Genomic DNA, 17,791 nt, shown 5'->3' on the forward strand with positions numbered 1-17,791 from the left:
GTTGGTCACTAACATTCTTGAAGTGAAATTGTCAGTGAAAATGCAAGTGATTGAAACTTTAAGCCTTTTTTTCTTGCTGCTTCTTATAAAATCTGTTTAAACTTAGGGAGAAAGTTCTTTGTTTCTTTATAGTTAATTGTCTCCTTCTATATTGTAATTACAGATGCCATTCCTGCCCCCTTTCACATATGAGTAAATACTGCTTGCTCTGTTTTTACTTTTAGAGTATGGTGTGCTTGCCGTTGTTATTATGGGGGTAAACTTCTCAGAGGTTACACATTAACACAAGCCTCAGTTTTCAAGGCTTACAGCTTCAGTGTTTTAAAAATTATGCTCTTACAATGATGTTCTCCAGACGACTTATTTTCCCATTTTCTTCAGGACTCCATTAAAATATCACTTTATCGGGAATGTCTTCCTTTGTCACTCTGTATAAAATAAAACCTCTCTCTCTTTCTCTCATCCCCTTTCACTACCATATTTCTCTTCAGGGTACTTGCCATCATCTAGCAGATAATATATCATCCATCTCCTACTAGAGTGTGAACCAATGAGAGAAAAAGACTTTTACTATTTTGTTTTACTGGCATATGGCAGGTGCTCAATAGTTATTTGTTGAATACAGGAGTGAATGACATATAGTTTGTGAATTAAATGTTAAAGTGAGTTGAGTTGTATTAATTAATACACATAAATTAGCAGCTTATTTTGAATTTACAGTCAATGGTCAAACTTAAGTTTACTGGTATTTACAAGTAAGTTCTGTCAAGTTTAGAAAATAGAATCATCTCTGGCTTCTTTGCTTTTCTTTGAAATGTCACTAGCATGTATATTTGCCTGTAACAGAAATTTTATATATGATGATTCGCCAAGACTGAGTAGACTTTGAGGATCACCCTTCACTATCTACTTTATAAATCCAGACCTTACCTTGCCATTATCATTTTAAAAACAACAACAGTAAAACCCTGGTTTTCTGTATTTTACTTGGGACAAACTATAGTTAACACTATTATGAGTAAAGATTAAACAAGTAGTCCAAAACATAATGTAACAGAAAGGTATTTGGTTGATTATTAGAGATGCCTCTTAATTCAAGTCATCACCAGGTCCTTAAGGGTGTAGTCATATTCCCATTTAGGGAATGCAAAAAAGGATAAGAATACATACACCTAAATAAATAACAGTAGCTCAGTAAAGCGTAAAGTAGTGCTTCTTCCTGTTGGAGGCATGTGTAGTTTTTAGAAGCCTACCTTCCCTCATCCTGTGATTTTGATTTTCTCTCCTACATGGCCATGCCTCCTTCTTTCCTATCCAATCATCAAACCCTATTCCCTCTTCACCCCAAGAATTCATAGCCTGCAGCATATTCTGAGACTTAAGTTTTTCAATATTGTAGAGCTCTACTACCAAGGCCTACCAAGGCCTACCATGGCGCCAGCAATTTATGACAGCATATTAGATCTTTATTATAGTAAATCCTCATTACACTTTGAGTTTCCATCTTACTGGTTCAGCTACAACAGTCCTGTGATAGATGTGTGCATGTTGTAGATGACAACAAATACCATTTTTCCAATAAAGCAATGTAATTGCAAAGGATAGTGATGGATCTTCTGATTCTCTGGTGAATCATGACACAATAATAATAATTAATAATATTTATGTAGCACTTTATAATTTACAAAATAGTCATTTCCAGTATTGCATTAGATTCTCACAACAGCCTAGTGAAATAGTTATTATTAGCTCTGATTTCTGGTGATTGAACTGAGGCTCAAAATGGTTTAGTAACCGTTTGGGTTCTTGCTTTCTGTTATGCCATGCTGAGAAACAAAAAATGATAACAATAATAAGAAAATGTCTTATTTAGACTGTTTATTTGTGGTGCAGCTTTTCTCTGAAATTTTTCTTTCTTTCTAACATACTTAAGTTGGGGGATGGTATTGTTTTGTTGCTCTGTGCTCCTCCTGAACCCCCATCAGAGTTCATTCTCCTTTGGCATAATAAATTTTTACTGAACCATTCCATTTTACTCTCTTCCACAGTTGACAAAGTTAAAGAGTAGTTTATGAATGTGAAATAGAAGTTTTCATAATGTAAAACTAAAGCAACGTGTCTTATCAAACTGAGTAAATGGAATAGTTATTGCTGATGGTTTAATTTCTTTAATGCATTTACTTCTTCAGGAAGTTGATAGGTTTTCATGGATTACCATTACTACTACTACTACTGCTACTACTACTATTATTATTATTATATTTAAAGCATTTAATGACCTTTTTTTAGAGGAAATATTTTAAGTCTTTGTTTTACAATTCTAAGCCTCAGAAGATTTCACAGCATTCCAGTTATCTGATGATACGTTAATGCTATGTGTGTTGGGTAGAAAAAAACTTACAAAATTGTTTTTCCTGTAAGAGTATATTTAATTTTCATTTTCATTTTTTATTGAAGCATTAAAGTTTCTCATTAATAAAATGGTTAGTGTCTACCTTGTGAATATATTAGTTGCCCTATCTAATCCTAATTTCTAAAAAATTAATAATTTAGTTTTAATAAGAAAAGCTTCCAAATTTATTTTTACATTTTGATTAATTATTTGTGTTCTGTATGTAAACTGTCACAGCATGAAATCAATTTTCTGCCTTGATTCATCCCAAATCTGAGAGTTCTGTCACGTTAATATTATAATTAGGAACATTGATAGAGACGGCAACTTAAAAAGCATACTTTGCTTCTTGGCAATTTAGCATATTTCTCAAAGTGCATAGGATTTCAAGAACCTTCAGTCCACTAATAAATTTATTAACTCAAACTTAAAAGAAGCGAAAAGTCTCTCTTTCTTTCTCTCTCCCCATGGCCAGTCCGCCAAAATAGATTATTCATGCTTATTTGATTCAGGTAGGCTTTTGCAAGCTTCCCTACTAGGCCTGGGAATGTGGTACATTGAGGCCTTTTCAGAGGCTTCTGACATAGACCAAGCTTTTATTGCATGGTGTTTTATTATTACCAAATCCTAGTCTCCACCCAGTTTGTAGGCACTCTGCTTATTCTTTTGAATCAGGAAAGGTTATCACCTACCTTAATCCATGCAGCAGTGTGGATTAAGGACACCAGTGTGCCCCAGGATTCTCAAAGAGGATCCTGGAAACTTCTTGTTTCTTCTTTTTTGCTGTCTTTACTAAATTCTATTGGGCCTTAGGGGGATTTGCATCTGAAATGGGCAACCTGGTGTTTTTCTCAATGAAGACATCAGATCAAAGTTCAGTTAGTCAAGGCCTTTCTAAAACATTAAGGGGGTTTGGACTTACACAATAAAAAGATGAGCTCTAGCAGAGATTGCAGTAAAAACATTCTGAACTATAATCCGGATAAAGAATAGATTATAGGCCAAAGAACAGACCTTGTTTAAATTGCTTTAGACTAATAACTTTACATTTAAAAACTTTACATCCTATTTTTAAGAGACAAATTTTAATGTGACATAATGTATTTGTCAGTACTTTTCGTGGCAAATAGATAAATCATGTTTTTGAAACCATACTTCTGTTTATATTGTATTGAAAAGATTAGATTAAGCCAACTGATAGGTCTCTTTCATTAATGAAAATAAACAGTACCTTATGGAGGAATGAACAGCCATTTTATCTAGAAAATAAGTGTCAAACCCTCGGATTCTGAATCTGAGAATAATGTGTCTATTAGACTTTAATTTTTTAATTCTCTATTACTATATAATTTGATGTTTGTAGGCATTTAAGAATATGAATTCTTGAAGTCTTAAAATGCAAATATCTAGTGTCAAACAAATGTCTCTTTCTTCTCTAAATTTCAAAGTTGTCAGTTACTTAGTAAAATAAGTTAAGAACCTACTGTGTATAATTCTTTAGTTTCTGTAAAGATTATCTAGTTTTGTCGAATGTTCTGAAACTTGTCTGTTTTGTAGCATTCAAGACAGTGGAAGTTAAGTAAATTTAGATCAGAGACTTTATTAGAAACTATTGCCAGATGGAATCTGTCACTAGTTCAACTTTGGATAGAGGTATATTTGAATAGAGATATATTTCTAATGTGCTGAATGAAAGAAATCAGCCAGAGTCTGTTCAAAGCAATGTAATAATAATGTTATATTACTGAGCTTCAACTATCCTATGTAATTAAATTCAGCATCAATAGTTATTAGAGTTTCTTATAAGAAAGATAATTGGTTGGAGAAATTGTTAGTAGAGGGTACAAAAGAGGAATTATCAATGAACTAATGAATATGCCAGGTTTCTGATTTAACTAATAGAGCTTATGTACATTCTCCCACTGTATCATGTACCTTGTTCCTATCTGGAATATCCCAGTATATTTTATACTGTTAGCTCAATTTTAAGTTTGTGAGAAGTTTTGAATACTATATATACACATGGTCTTATGAGAATTTAGTTTTAAAATGATGCTCAGTTTAATGTATATAAATAGCTAGTTTCTTTTGGGCCCCTCAGCAATGAAATAATGTGGCTTAAGTTTTCTTTTCATTCTTAGTAACTGTAAATTTATTTTATTTTTAAAACTTGAAGTCTTAAATGTTAATTGAGTTATGTATATAAAATTTTTGGACAGAGGAAGGTATAGTAAAAAGGCAAAGAGGTGTTCAATTTCTTATCAAACTTAGGGAACCACCAGGAGTGAAGATACCTGGGAGATGTAAAGGTTGATTTCTAACTATCAATAGTTTATAATAATAAAGATTGTTATATGCTTCTTTGAAATTTAGTAAGTCTATATATATCAGCTCTTCCTTATTTGCATTAAAATGCATAAATATATCAGAATTTTGCTGAATGTAGGATAAATAAATTGCAGTTTAAAGAAAAATTTTTAACAAACAATATGGGTTTTCTTATCAGGCTAGACCAGTATCATCTTCAAGATTTGGTCACTATTATGATGTATCAAAAAGGATACCACAGGAACTAATTGAGGCTTCAAAATGGCATGGATTTTTTCTTCCAGAAAAAATATCATCAACTCTTAATTTAGAACCCTGGTAAGTTAATGATTTCAATTTACCACAGTGTTTGAAAGAATGCATATTTAAAGGTACATATCCTAATAAATGTTTTCTGTATAATATGTAACCTTAATTGTACATGTTTCATATTATTTCATTATATATGGTTTTCTTCTTTTTCTCATCCTGTAACTGTTGGACCTACTATTACTCTTAATTTGCAACTTGAGAAATCTGGATACCAAATTTACAATGCCTGCTGTTTTTATTTTCAATAAAATGTGAAATAGTTCTATATTAGGGTCTTTCAGCCCTAAGTGCACATGGATACCTAAATATTGCTTATTGATAATAATAGTGAAAATGGTATAAAATCATGCTTTTGCTCCATGTTTTTTGATACATGCTCTTTCAGAAAGTAAACAAGTACTCTTTTCTAACATTTTATTTATTAAGGCTCTCTACTTCTAGTTATGCTGTAAATAAAATAATCTGTATTTTTTTAGATAACAAGAGAATTTAGGGTTTGAGTTTTGCAATGAAAAGTTTTAAGTAATAAAATAACAACATATATGGTGTTACTAACTGTATTAAAGCACAACTCTGAAAATTACAGTACTTGACATTGAATAATTTATAAAGTATTAGGAATATTTAATTTCAATTCTTATTGCAGTTGGATCAAGGGAAGATAATTCACAGAATAGGTTGTTGCCTCTGTTTTCTTTCGCACTGTAAAACCTTTATTTTCAAAATGAGATGAGTTATTAAATGGAAATTTAATAGATAGGAAGTTGTGAATGGAAATGACTTAAAAATATAGATTCTCTTTCCCAGAAATATTGCATGAAAATTTAGTGGAGACTATCCTATTTATTTTTATTAAATCTCTTTCCAAAAAAAATTATTTATTAGTGTATTCTCCAGTCCATATGGCTGGAGACTTACGGAAAATGGTGCTTTGATGATGCTTTAGTGTTAATAGCTGCCATTAATGAATGACTGCTATGTGTCAATCACTCTACTACATACTCTACATTTGTTATCTAGTGTAATCCTTGTATCAGTCCTATAAAAGTTTGTACAGTATTCCCATTTTCCAGAAAGAGATACCAAAATTCACAGAGGTGATTTATCTGAGCCTCAACTATTAAGTGATCAAACCAGGATTAACCTAAGTCAGAAGATCCCTCTCTTTTTTTTTTTTGCCTTACTTCTTCAAAGGACTTCGGTGTCCTTCACCTTTATCTTCTTGTGTTGTATAGTAAAGAGCACTGATAAAGAAATTAAAAATCTGGGTTCTGGTACTGAGTTCATCCTACTGTTACTCTTGGGCAAATCCCTTAAATTCAGTGAAAATAAATATCCTCTTTTGGAAAATAGGGGCAGGGTATGGGGGTTCTAGGAGAAATACCACCTGTCCTTCCTGTATCACTAATATTTTATTAAGTTTGAATGATTATATTGATTATACTAGTTCCTAATTTTTGTCATTCACTGAACCAGACATACATATACATATACTTGGGAAATAGGTAAAAATAGTGTTTCCATGATTTGTCAAATAGTAAATCATGGAACCCAGATTCAAAGTCAGTTCTTTCTGACTTCAAAAAATCTGTGTTAGCAGTAATGCTATCTGTACTGCCTCCATTCATGGAGTGCTTAGGGAAATGAAAAATGTACATTAAGTATGATGTAAATACATGAAAAATAATATAGTGTTACTTTTGTAATTAAAAAAAAATTAAGGATAAAACATTCTTTAAGCCAGAAAGTACAAAGTGTTTTTCATTTGTTCAGCAACTAAAGAGAGGAGGGAATTAAAATTTGTCAATTTTCTGTTCAGTGTCAGGCACTGTTCTAGGCATTTGACCGTGGGATATCTCATTGAATCTTCCCAACAACCCTCCAAGAGAAGCAATATTATCCCCACTTTACAGGAAACTTGAGGTCAGAGACGATGAGCAGCTTTGCCACTGTTTCAGGCTCTGAGTGACTAAGCAGACACCCAAACCCAAGTATCCAAAACCCTCTGCTCTCTTTTCTGTACCAGGCTGTCTCCATTTACTGCTGCAGTAACTGTACAGCACACAAAGCTGGGCACCTGAAAAATTAAACCTTATTGGATGTGGAAATATAGTCTTTAAAGTATATTTTAAGAATATTTTTGAGAACTAACAGCTTTGCATGGAACAGGAAAATTTATAGATTTTAATTACCAGGGCAGTATTTCATTTCATAGTGGTTAACTGATAATTCATTTATTTCATATTAAACTTAAATGCTTAATTAAATGTAATTAAACGTTAAACATGTAATTAAATTAATTTTGAAAATGGGTACTTTACCATGTGAGATTTATTTTAATTTATGAAAAGCGTGTGCTCATTTCACTAAAATGAACTTTACTGGTTCATTTATAAAACAATAAAGCTAAGCCTTACAGTTGTCCTTACTTTTCCTATAATTAAGACTAGAGGATATAGCTGCATCCCACTATTGTGTGTAAGGATATAATATATAATTTTATAATTTCTAAAGGCACTGTTGAAACATATAAAGATTTTTTTACAGTAAGAAAACCGGAAGGTCATTTAAAATCTGCACTAACTAATTTTAAATTATTGGTAGGTTTGCCAATGGAAAATGTTCACACATACAGTTTAAACTTTCAAGTTGAAGACTAGGTATAAAAACCTGAGATGTATCACAATAATATTACCCAGATAATTTTGTTTTGATATTTCACTGTTATAAGTCTGATAATCTCAATCATAAAGCAATGACAGAAAAACTGATTTTGAGAATAAGTTGGTAGCCTACAAATTTAAAATGAAGTAAGCTTTGCTAACAGGTATGCCCAAGCACAGTTCTGTTTCCTCACTAGAAAGATATTGTCATTATTTATTATTTATTAACGAATCTACTAACATACTGCTTATCCAACTGTTACAGACTGAATGTTTGTGTCCACCCCACCCCCTGCCAAATTTATGTGATGAAGCCCTAGTCCCAATGTTTGGAGATGGGGCCTCTGGGAGTTAATTAGAGTTAGACGAGGTCATGAAGGTGGAGCCCTGGTCTGATAGGACTGGTGTCCTTAAGAAAAAAAGGGAGAAACACAGAGCTCCCCACTCTCTTCTTGAGTAAACACCCAGGAAAAGCCATGTGAGCTCACAGCGAGAAGGTGACCATCTGCAACCCAACACTAAACCTGCGAGCACCATGATCTTGGACTTCTAGTCTCCAGAACTGCAACAAAATAAATTCCTGTTGTTGAAGCCACCCAGTAGTTTGTTATCGTACCCCAAGCCAACTAATACACCTATAATATTGTGAAATGTTACTTTTTAAATTATAGATATGTTAGGTCTTGAATATTGAGTTTACATAAAGTTGGCAGTAAATAGAATGATTTTGTTTTGATATGTTTCTTTGAAATTCAAGATTTTACTTTGCATATCTACGCTAACAATAGCTAATAGTAGCTAAAAGTTTTGTATTAAGTTGAATGAACTGAATTCTGAGAGAACTAGTTATCTTTCTAGGAGAATTTCTAGGAGAAAAACAGTGGAAAGCGGATAGGAATATTACTTAAGATTTTAGGAGTCTTTTTTTTCTTTTTTTTTTTTTATCCTGCCAAGTCTCTTTACCAGAGTAAATGGAACCTCTATATAAGCCTCTGTAGTATCTTCCTAGACAAATTGTAGCTATGCTTCCCATACATTCCTACTAGTATTCCTTTGTTCATACTTCTGTCAGAACACTAATCTCATTACACTTAATTATTTGTCTTGTCTATAGTCTTATCTTCCCCCTCAAGCATTGGAAATCCTTGAGGAAAGGGTTATGCTTTTTTCATCTATTTATTCTCTGAATCTAGGACACAAGTGTTGAGTTGATAGTTGATGAATTAGTGAATCAATGCACAAAGTATAGTAAGAACTCAAATTAACTATAGTCTTGTTCTTAGCACAAAGATTTAGTGGGATGAAACTGGGTAACTGAAACATAGCCATGTAAGAGTATATTTTATTTCAAAAATACAGATCTCAGATTGAGAAGCAGAGAACCACAGTATATTTAGAAGTTACAAGCAGAAAATTCACTCACGAGAAAGGAATTTTGAAAGAGAACTTCTAGGTAAGATTAAAAGTTCAGAACAGAAGTCATAAAGTTATAGAAGTATACTATAAACTACTCTATTAAAAGGAAATAGTAAATGATATATCAGTCAAATCTCAGAGCTAGGGGAAAGGAAGATGTAAGTGTAAGGAGGGATTTTACCTATCTTCCTATCTGCGGGTGATATAATTAAAGTAAAAAGATAGTATCTGAAACTTTAGAGGGAGAACTATTATCCTGAACCTCATTTTGACCAATGAGGAGAAGTGACTTGCTTATATGTTTGTCTTTCTTTCTTCTTTCTGTCCTTCAAGGGGGCCTTTGGGTACATAGAATTTAGTTGATCATTCTAGCATGCTATTTTCATTGGTATCCATGTTTTTTGTTTTGTTATTTTCCACCTTATTCCCACATTCCTAATCCCAGTCATGTTCCCCATAGACATACTCTCTCTTATTTATGTGTCTCCTTCCATATTTCTATTCTTCCTTCAATAAAGTAATCATTGACCCTTGACTCCTTTCTCTCTCTCACTCCCTACATTCAATCTCTAAGCAAATCATGTCAATCATATCTTCAATATATCCAGATCCTGATCACTTCTTGCAACCTTTACCTCTACCACACTAACCTAAGTCACCCACATTTCTTGCCAGGACTCTTGGAATAGCCCCCTAATTAGTCTTGCTCCGTGCGCCTTGGTGGCTCCTATTTTTCTCCAAAACAGCCCTCATGAACTTTTTCACATAGTGCTGTCCAATAGAACTTTCTTCAAGGATGGCAATTTTCTACGTGCTGTTCAAAATAGCAGCCACTAGCTGCATTGAGCATTTGAAATGTGGCACTGAAATTTATATTTTATTTTAGTTAACTTAAATGTAAGTAGCTATACATGACTAGTGGCTATCTTGTTAGACAGTACCGTTTCACAACATAAGTCAGCTCTTAACACTACTCTGCCTCAAACCTTTAATGAATTCTCATCTCACTCAGAATAATAAACCTATATCCTAACAGAGATCCATAAGGTCTACATGTCCTTACCTAATCTTATTGCTAGCTACCTCTCTGATCTCTTTGATTTCATTGAAGTTGGGGAAAAGGGTGAAGGGAATATCAAGAATGCTTTTCAGACATTAGAGCTAGGATGGTACTGCTTACAGATATAAGTAGACATAAACATATATCTAACAATATTTATTGAACACCTTCTCTGACGTGAGCACCTTGTGTGCCCCGAGTACCTTTTAGGAGCCTAGAATTATGTTAAGCTCTAGGTTTATCGTAATAAACAAAGCAGCTGTTATCCTTGACCATTTATAGGTTACAACTGAGCAAGAAAGCACACAAATTTTTTTTTAAAAAACCAAGTAAACAAACAGATATATATGCCATTATGAATTGTGGTAAGTAATGTAAAGACAAAGAACACTTGCCATAAATTGAGTGGGGGAAATGAACTTTGAGTTGTGTTCAGATGAGGCCTCTCTGAAGACCTGAACCTGAGACTTGAAGAATAAGAAATAAGAAGGTGGTCATACAAAGACCACTAAGCCAAGAAGTGTTCTTGGAGGAGGGAACAGCAGGTGTGGTAAGAAAGTGAAGAACTTGGTGTTTTCAAGGACCTGAAAGGCCATGTTGCTGAAACAGAGTGAGTGATAGCAAGGGCTACGGGAAGATGAGTTCAGAGAGATAAGCAGGGGTCATACCATTCTTTTAAGAAATTTGTTCATGAAGGGGCAGAGAAAAAGCAATAATTGGAAGAGATTTGGGGTGACAAAAGTTGTTGTGGGTTTTTTTTTTGGTTTTGGTTTGGGGGGTTGTTTTTGGTTAGTTTTTTTTTTTTTTCCTGTTTTGTTCTGTTTAAATGTAAGTGGGAAAAAATTCATTAAAAAGGGAATGGATGATGAAGAGGTAGCAGCAGTTTCTAACTATATGACATTGGGCAGATTACTAAATGCCTTAGGAAAATTCTTAACCCACTCACTACCTCTGTTACCTATCTATGAAGCTGGTCTAAAAGTAATACTCTTTAGTACTAACAGTGCTTAGTACATAGGAAATACCAAATAAATGTTAGCGGGTAGTCAGAGTATTTTCTGGAAAAGGCAGGAGGTGCCTCAGAGCAGGTGTGGAAGGACAGACCTTTAAGATATAATAACATTTCCTCCACTGGAGGGAAGGAGGGAAAGGAAGCATAAGAGAACAGTGTAGATGCAAACAAATAGGTTTATACAGTTGTAGGCAGAGTCTTGAGTAACACTGAAAATATGGATGTCTTCTCTTTACTTGGTGAATAATAGGCAGGATCATCCACTAAGGAATAGTTACTTACCTCTTAGGAGTTTGGATTAAATGGGAAGGTTTGAAATGGTTGTTTCACAGACTGGAAGAATACATGGACTGGAGAAGTATCACATATTTATGGGGGTACCAGTCTGTCAGGTTGTGTGACTTTCTTACATCTGTGCTGATTCCTGGATGCAAACGGGACTGAAGTTTTGCCAAGTGCCATCAGCAGAAGGACAAAGAGCAGAGAAGTATTAAAAGGTGAACAAAATGATGGACCCCATACTCTAGGCTAAAGAAAATGAATTGATAACAGCTGCTGTTGATACGGGAGGAAAAAAAGAAAGGGTAGTAGACTGGCAGTGGACTAATCTTAATAGTGAGGGTAAATGAACAAAGCAAGTTACCAAGATTAGAAGTGTTGATTGAGAATAAGATGTTTGAATTAGGACTGTAAACCAGGTACAGCATCTTCAGCTGATAGAGGGAAATGTCCAGAAGCTTGATAACAGCAGCAGCTTAAAAAGAGAATGATTGGGGTTGGCTAAATATATATTTTTTAAGGCATGGAGTTTTTTGTGTGTTTTGTTTAACTAGAAAGTAGGCGAGGAGGAGTGGTTTGAAAATGACACTGGAGAACAGAGGGGATGCCAACCAAATCTCCCAAATATTGAGGAAAGGAGTCTAAGCTGCAACTTTACTTAGTTAATCTCAAGTGCCCACCACCCTCCAAGGGAAATCCGTTTATCCTTTGGAGGGTCATGGGCACTGTAGCTTTTATTAAGATCTAAGGCTGATGGTAGCTGTGGAGGCTGCAGCAGTGGCTGTAGTGGGGAGGTTGTGCAGCAGCTTCTTCTGCGTGAGAGACCTGGGGTTGTTACTGAGTTTAGCATCCAAGATAAAATAGAGCGAAAAAGCAGATTATAGTAATAGGACACAGAGTACACTCTTGTTTACATAAAATTTTAAGTAGCTTTTCCCAAATTCTTTTCTAACACAAATTCAGTAGATGTTAATTTAGCTTCTTAAATATACTTAGTGATATTTGTTTAAATAAACCCATGAACGACTAAGCTAAATCTTCTTATACTGTGAAACTCAGTATATATCAGTGTTGAAAAGGCTATGAGAGAAATGCCAAAATTAAACAAATAAGTAGTTATAATAACCCAGTTTATATTTGTTTATTGGTAAAATACTCTTTTCAGAATCAAAAACATTTTTATCAGCATACTTCTTAACATCCCACAATATTTTTTCTCAGTAAGAGAAAGAAGGATTGACATAGAGAGATGTCTGAAAGGATGTTCATCAAACTGTTAACAATGTTCACCTTTGGGTGGTGGATTTTGGATTTTTTTTTTCTATTCCTTGTATGTTTTGTATATTTGGTTTTTTAAATTAATTAATTAATTAATTTATGGCTGCATTAGGTCTTCGTCACCACGCACAGGGGCTACTCTTTGTTGCAGTGTGTGGGCTCCTCATTGTGGTGGCTTCTCTTGTTGCAGAGCACAGGCTCTAGGCGCACCAGCTTCAGTAGTTGTGGCAGGCGGGCTCAGTAGTTGTGGCTTGCAGGCTCTAGAGCACAGGCTCAGTAGTTGTGGCGCACGGGCTTAGTTGTTCCACGGCATGTAGGATCTTCCCGGACCAGGGCTTGAACCCATGTCCTCTGCATTGGCAGGCAGATTCTTAACCACTGCACCACCAGAGAAGTCCTGTTTTTGTATATTTGAATTTTTATAATGAACAAACATCATTTTTATAATGGAGAGAGATTTCAAATAAGTGTGGAAAGTATAATCATTTGAGTATAATATGGTGAAATCTTTATCTTATATCTCACATCAAACTATATTTCCAAAGAGTTAAAGATTTAAATACAATAAATTAAAATTATAAAAGTAATAGAGGAAAATTAAAGAGACTGTCTTAAACTCTTGGAGTAGGGAAATAACAGTGAGTATATCTAGTGGTTCTCCACTTGAAGGAATCAGAACTCTTTGGAGAAATGTTTGATTCAAAGGAAAGAAAAAGATAAACCTGTAACATCTTTTTATGCTTAGAAATGCCTAAAGAATGATGAAGGTATGTCAAAAGGATACAGAAGCCAGCTCAAAAGAACTCCCGCTGGCTAAAGAAGAGGCAATTTGAGCGTCAAAATATATAAATATAGTAATGGATTGTAACCCATTTAATAAAACAGGAAGCCACGAATACTTACAGACACAAATGAATGAATGAATGAGTGAGTTATTAAGGAACAAGATATTTACATAGCCTCAAAGTACCTCCCCACAAAATATTGACTACTGCAAAGGGGAAAGTATAATTTTATGGTGGAGAAGCCTGGCAGACATCACCGTAATGAAATTAACATCACCAGTAATGGGGCAAATTGAAATTATGTATCACCTGATAGCATGCAATGAGAAGAACTCAACAACACTTCTGCGATATTCCTACCAACTACTCATAATTTAAATCTAATCATAAGGAAACCTCAGACAAACCCAAATTGGGAACATTCTACCAAATAGCTGGCCTGTAATCCTCAAAAGTGTCAAGACCATAAAAGTCAAGAAAAATCTAAGGAATTTCCAGATTGAAGGAGACTGAAGAGACAACTTGGGTGTAACATATGATTCTGAATTCAGTCCTTTTGCAATAAAGGATGATACTAGGACAAGTGACAAAACTTGAATGGGGTCTGAAGATTTGATTAAGACCATTTTTAAATTAGTAAAAACAAGTTGAGTGCCCTAATGCAAAATGGGCAAAAGATATCAACATGCTGTTCTCAAAAGAAGATACAGAAATAGCTAATAAAGCTAACTAATAATCAAAGAAGTGTAAACAAAAACCAAAGAGATACCATTTTTCATCTGTCAGATATTTGAAATGATAATACCTTGTGTTAAAGATAGTGTGAAGAAACACATGTCACTCGTGTTAATTGTACAAGTGTACATTGTTAAAACAATTCTAGGAAAGTATATCAAAAGTGAGAATGTATATTATCATTGTTGCCATCATACAATTTATAGGAATCAGTAAAATTATTTCTCCTTTGGGAAAAAAATATAACTACTTGAGCAAATATTTTCAATCTGGACAGTCAGCTCTCTTTTCCCTATCCCATTCTTTACTTGGAGAAAAACTCATTTGGAGTTCAATTCCTCCTTAAATAGAGGCCCACACATGAACTGTGGCCATATTCCTTTTGCCTTCCACATTACTTAGCTCACTCCTGAAAGTGTTTTAAAAGACTTAATAAGTGAAAACACTAATTCAAAGAGATACATGCACCCCAGTCTTCATAGCAGGATTATTTACAGTAGCCAAGGTATGAAAGCAACCTAAGCATCCATTAACAGATGAATGGATAAAGAAGATGTGATATACATATACAATGGAATATTAGTCAGTCATTAAAAAAAGAATGAAATTTTGCTGTTTGCAACATCATGTATGGAGCTGGAGAGTATTATGCTTAGTGAAATAAGTCAGAGAAAGACAAATATATGTTATCACTTATGCATAGAATCTAAAAAATAAAACGAATGAATATAACAAAACAGCAAGAGACTCACAGATATAGAGAACAAACTAGTGGTTAGTAGTCAGGAGAGGGAAGGGTGGAGGAGCAGGATAGGGATAGGGGATTAAGAAGTACAAACTGCTATGTGTAAAATAAATAAGCTATGCGGGAGCCTCTATGCGAGCATTTGACTTTACTGAGACCTCTGTACCATTGCCTATCATCTGTCACCTGCCTTGATACACTCTTTCAGCTAATTAACCATTTTGATCCATGGTCAGTTTTTTTATCTTCACTTCCATGTCCTTCTCTGGCTTTGTCTCACTTGCTCAGCAAAACTACTATTCTGGTTAAATGGGACTCTGAGTGAAAAGACAGAAAGTGGTGGTTGTGGGGAGGGAGTATATGAATTGAGATAATACAAGGATAGCAGTTATTGATGATGACAAGATCTAAGGTATGACGATGGGAATGAGCATTGTAGGTAGAATGGAGACAAGATCATTGGAAGAGAGGAGATCAAGAAACTGAAAGGCCAGGGTGTTTGAAAGATGAGTAATGAACCCAGAGTTGGAGAGATGACAGCAATAATGATGGGTAGTAGGAGACAAAATTTAGTGACTTTTTTATATCAATAATTAAAGGAAATTAGAGTAATTGAACTGAATTGTTTTTCATGAAAGATCATAACCACTGTCAACAGTGTCCCTGTCAGACAGTGGATTGTTTCATGGATGTATGCAATTCTTCCATCTTCATGATCTTAGTACTTTCCCAGCTGTGTTCCAGAGGTTTGTGCTGGTCATAGCCCTCCTTTGTGCCCTTAATATTACATCTCTGTATATTCTTCTCTTGGTTGAGTATCCATAGCGAAGAGAATCAAATCCAGTGTTGTCAGGCGAAAAGCATCAGAAAAGAAAAATCAATAAATGACATCGTCCAGTGTAATAATAATGGAATTTTTAACTTGAAAATTACTTGTGAATACACTTCACAGTCTTTGTAGTCACATGCAAATTATATGCTAATATAACTTTAGCTCAGCAAACTGTTTTAGTTAGTTGAAACATTTGATATTGTGCCTACTGCCTTATAAGTATGTCTCACTCTTCGTTATAGATGAATACCTGAAATATATGTGTAAATAGATTTTTAGTAATACAAATCATATTTTCTCAGTGATTTGCATAATGTCAAAAATCCTTCATCTTTAAATTAATCATAATTGGTAGTGATAACAGTTTCTTTTCCTAACAAGTAGTTAAATCAATACTTAAGTGCACCAGAAATTCTTTTTTTTTTTTTTTTTGCGGTACACGGGCCTCTCACTGTTGTGGCCTCTCCCGTTGCAGAGCACAGGCTCTGGACGCGCAGGCTCAGCGGCCATGGCTCACGGGCCCAGCCGCTCCGCGACATGTGGGATCTTCCCGGACCGGGGCACGAACCCGTGTCCCCTTCATCGGCAGGCGGACTCTCAACCACTGCGCCACCAGGGAAGCCCAGAAATTCTTATTTTTAAAAACCCAGCAATGAATCATTTTAATGAGAAAAGTCATTCTTAAAAGAAAAAAAAAATCATCCTTGAATCATATAATTTTAAGTCAGAATGGACAACAGAGATTATCTAGTGTAGCTCCTTCGGTTTACAGATGAGAAAATTTTGAAGCCCAGAACAGAAAAAGTAAAGAATTTGCCTCACATCACACATTTTGCTACAGTTGTTGGAACAGATAGAACCAGAGCCGAGATCTTAAGCATACTTTCCACTGTGCTATACGGGTATCTAGTTTGTATACTTGTAAATTTATGCTTTTCAATATTGAATTTTCTTAATAAACCATACACCAAGTTAATACTAGTGAGGCCTATTGGTGAAGTTCTCACCAGTGCAACTAAAAGAGAAATACCTCCTTAAGACTGTACACCTGAATACTTTGACTTTATTGAGTGGAGCCATGTTCAAACCTCATCTGAGTGACATGAGTGTATTTGAACCCACAGACTTTTCATTGAATCTGGATCTCACTGTGGACCTCACTCTAGTTTAACCAGAAGAACCTAACTCAAAATTTTAGGAAACTTGAATTTTAAGTGCCACTTCTGTTACTTAATTGTTGTATAGCCGTGGCCAAATCACTTGCCCCTGATGGGTCTTAATTTTCTCAACCATGAAATGAAGATAATGGCTATACTTACCTCACAAAGTTACCGTAATGATCAAATGTTGTGACAGTGATGCAAAAGATTTTGAGTATTTATTATGTGCCAGACACTTTGCCAGTTGATATAATTACAATCAGAAACAAATCCAAGAGCTTATTTTCTATGAGTTAACTTTTCACTTATCAACTAGTTAATTTCACATATACTAATTTTATTTTTTTAATTTACTTTTTCACAAATGAAATCTTGTCTCCTGTTACCTAAGTTTTTTTGTTGTTGTTAAATTTATTCTTTGATCACATTGATACTTTTATAAGTATTCCTTTGTTCACTGAGAAGCTGCAAGGTAAATTATCTGTTATTCATTATCTACTTGATTTCTTTTCTAGGTATACATCTGATTCTTTTTCTTAGAGTAATGTTTTTTATCTTTCTTAATGAGACTGAATGACAGAATTACCTTTCACAGGAAAACCAATGCCATTTGTTGATATAAATTAAAATTTTCTGATGCAGATATCCATTAGACCTCTTACTGAAAATCAGGGGAGGAGGGATATTGATAGGCATGAAAGTCTCATTTTTTCTGTCAACTTTTTAAAACATCTTAAACTTGGTCATCAGAATATAGGTTTACATTGGGTGATTGGATCCCTTTTATCCATATT

At 34.4% G+C, this 17,791-nt stretch overlaps 1 protein-coding gene across 2 annotated transcripts in view; it reads left to right on the forward strand.

Annotated features, from left to right (window-relative positions):
• ELP4 (elongator acetyltransferase complex subunit 4) overlaps nt 1–17,791 on the forward strand; it is a 243,698-nt gene that overhangs the window by 66,401 nt on the left and 159,506 nt on the right. For both annotated transcript variants that reach the window (XM_029207344.1, XM_029207346.1), the window contains exon 5: nt 4,899–5,038. In XM_029207344.1, coding sequence (XP_029063177.1) covers nt 4,899–5,038 — 140 coding nt within the window. The remainder of the gene's footprint in view (nt 1–4,898; nt 5,039–17,791) is intronic.

Source organism: Monodon monoceros, unplaced genomic scaffold, assembly GCF_005190385.1.
Source record: "Monodon monoceros isolate NGI ecotype Baffin Bay Population unplaced genomic scaffold, NGI_Narwhal_1 Super_Scaffold_7, whole genome shotgun sequence".
NCBI lineage: Eukaryota > Metazoa > Chordata > Mammalia > Artiodactyla > Monodontidae > Monodon > Monodon monoceros.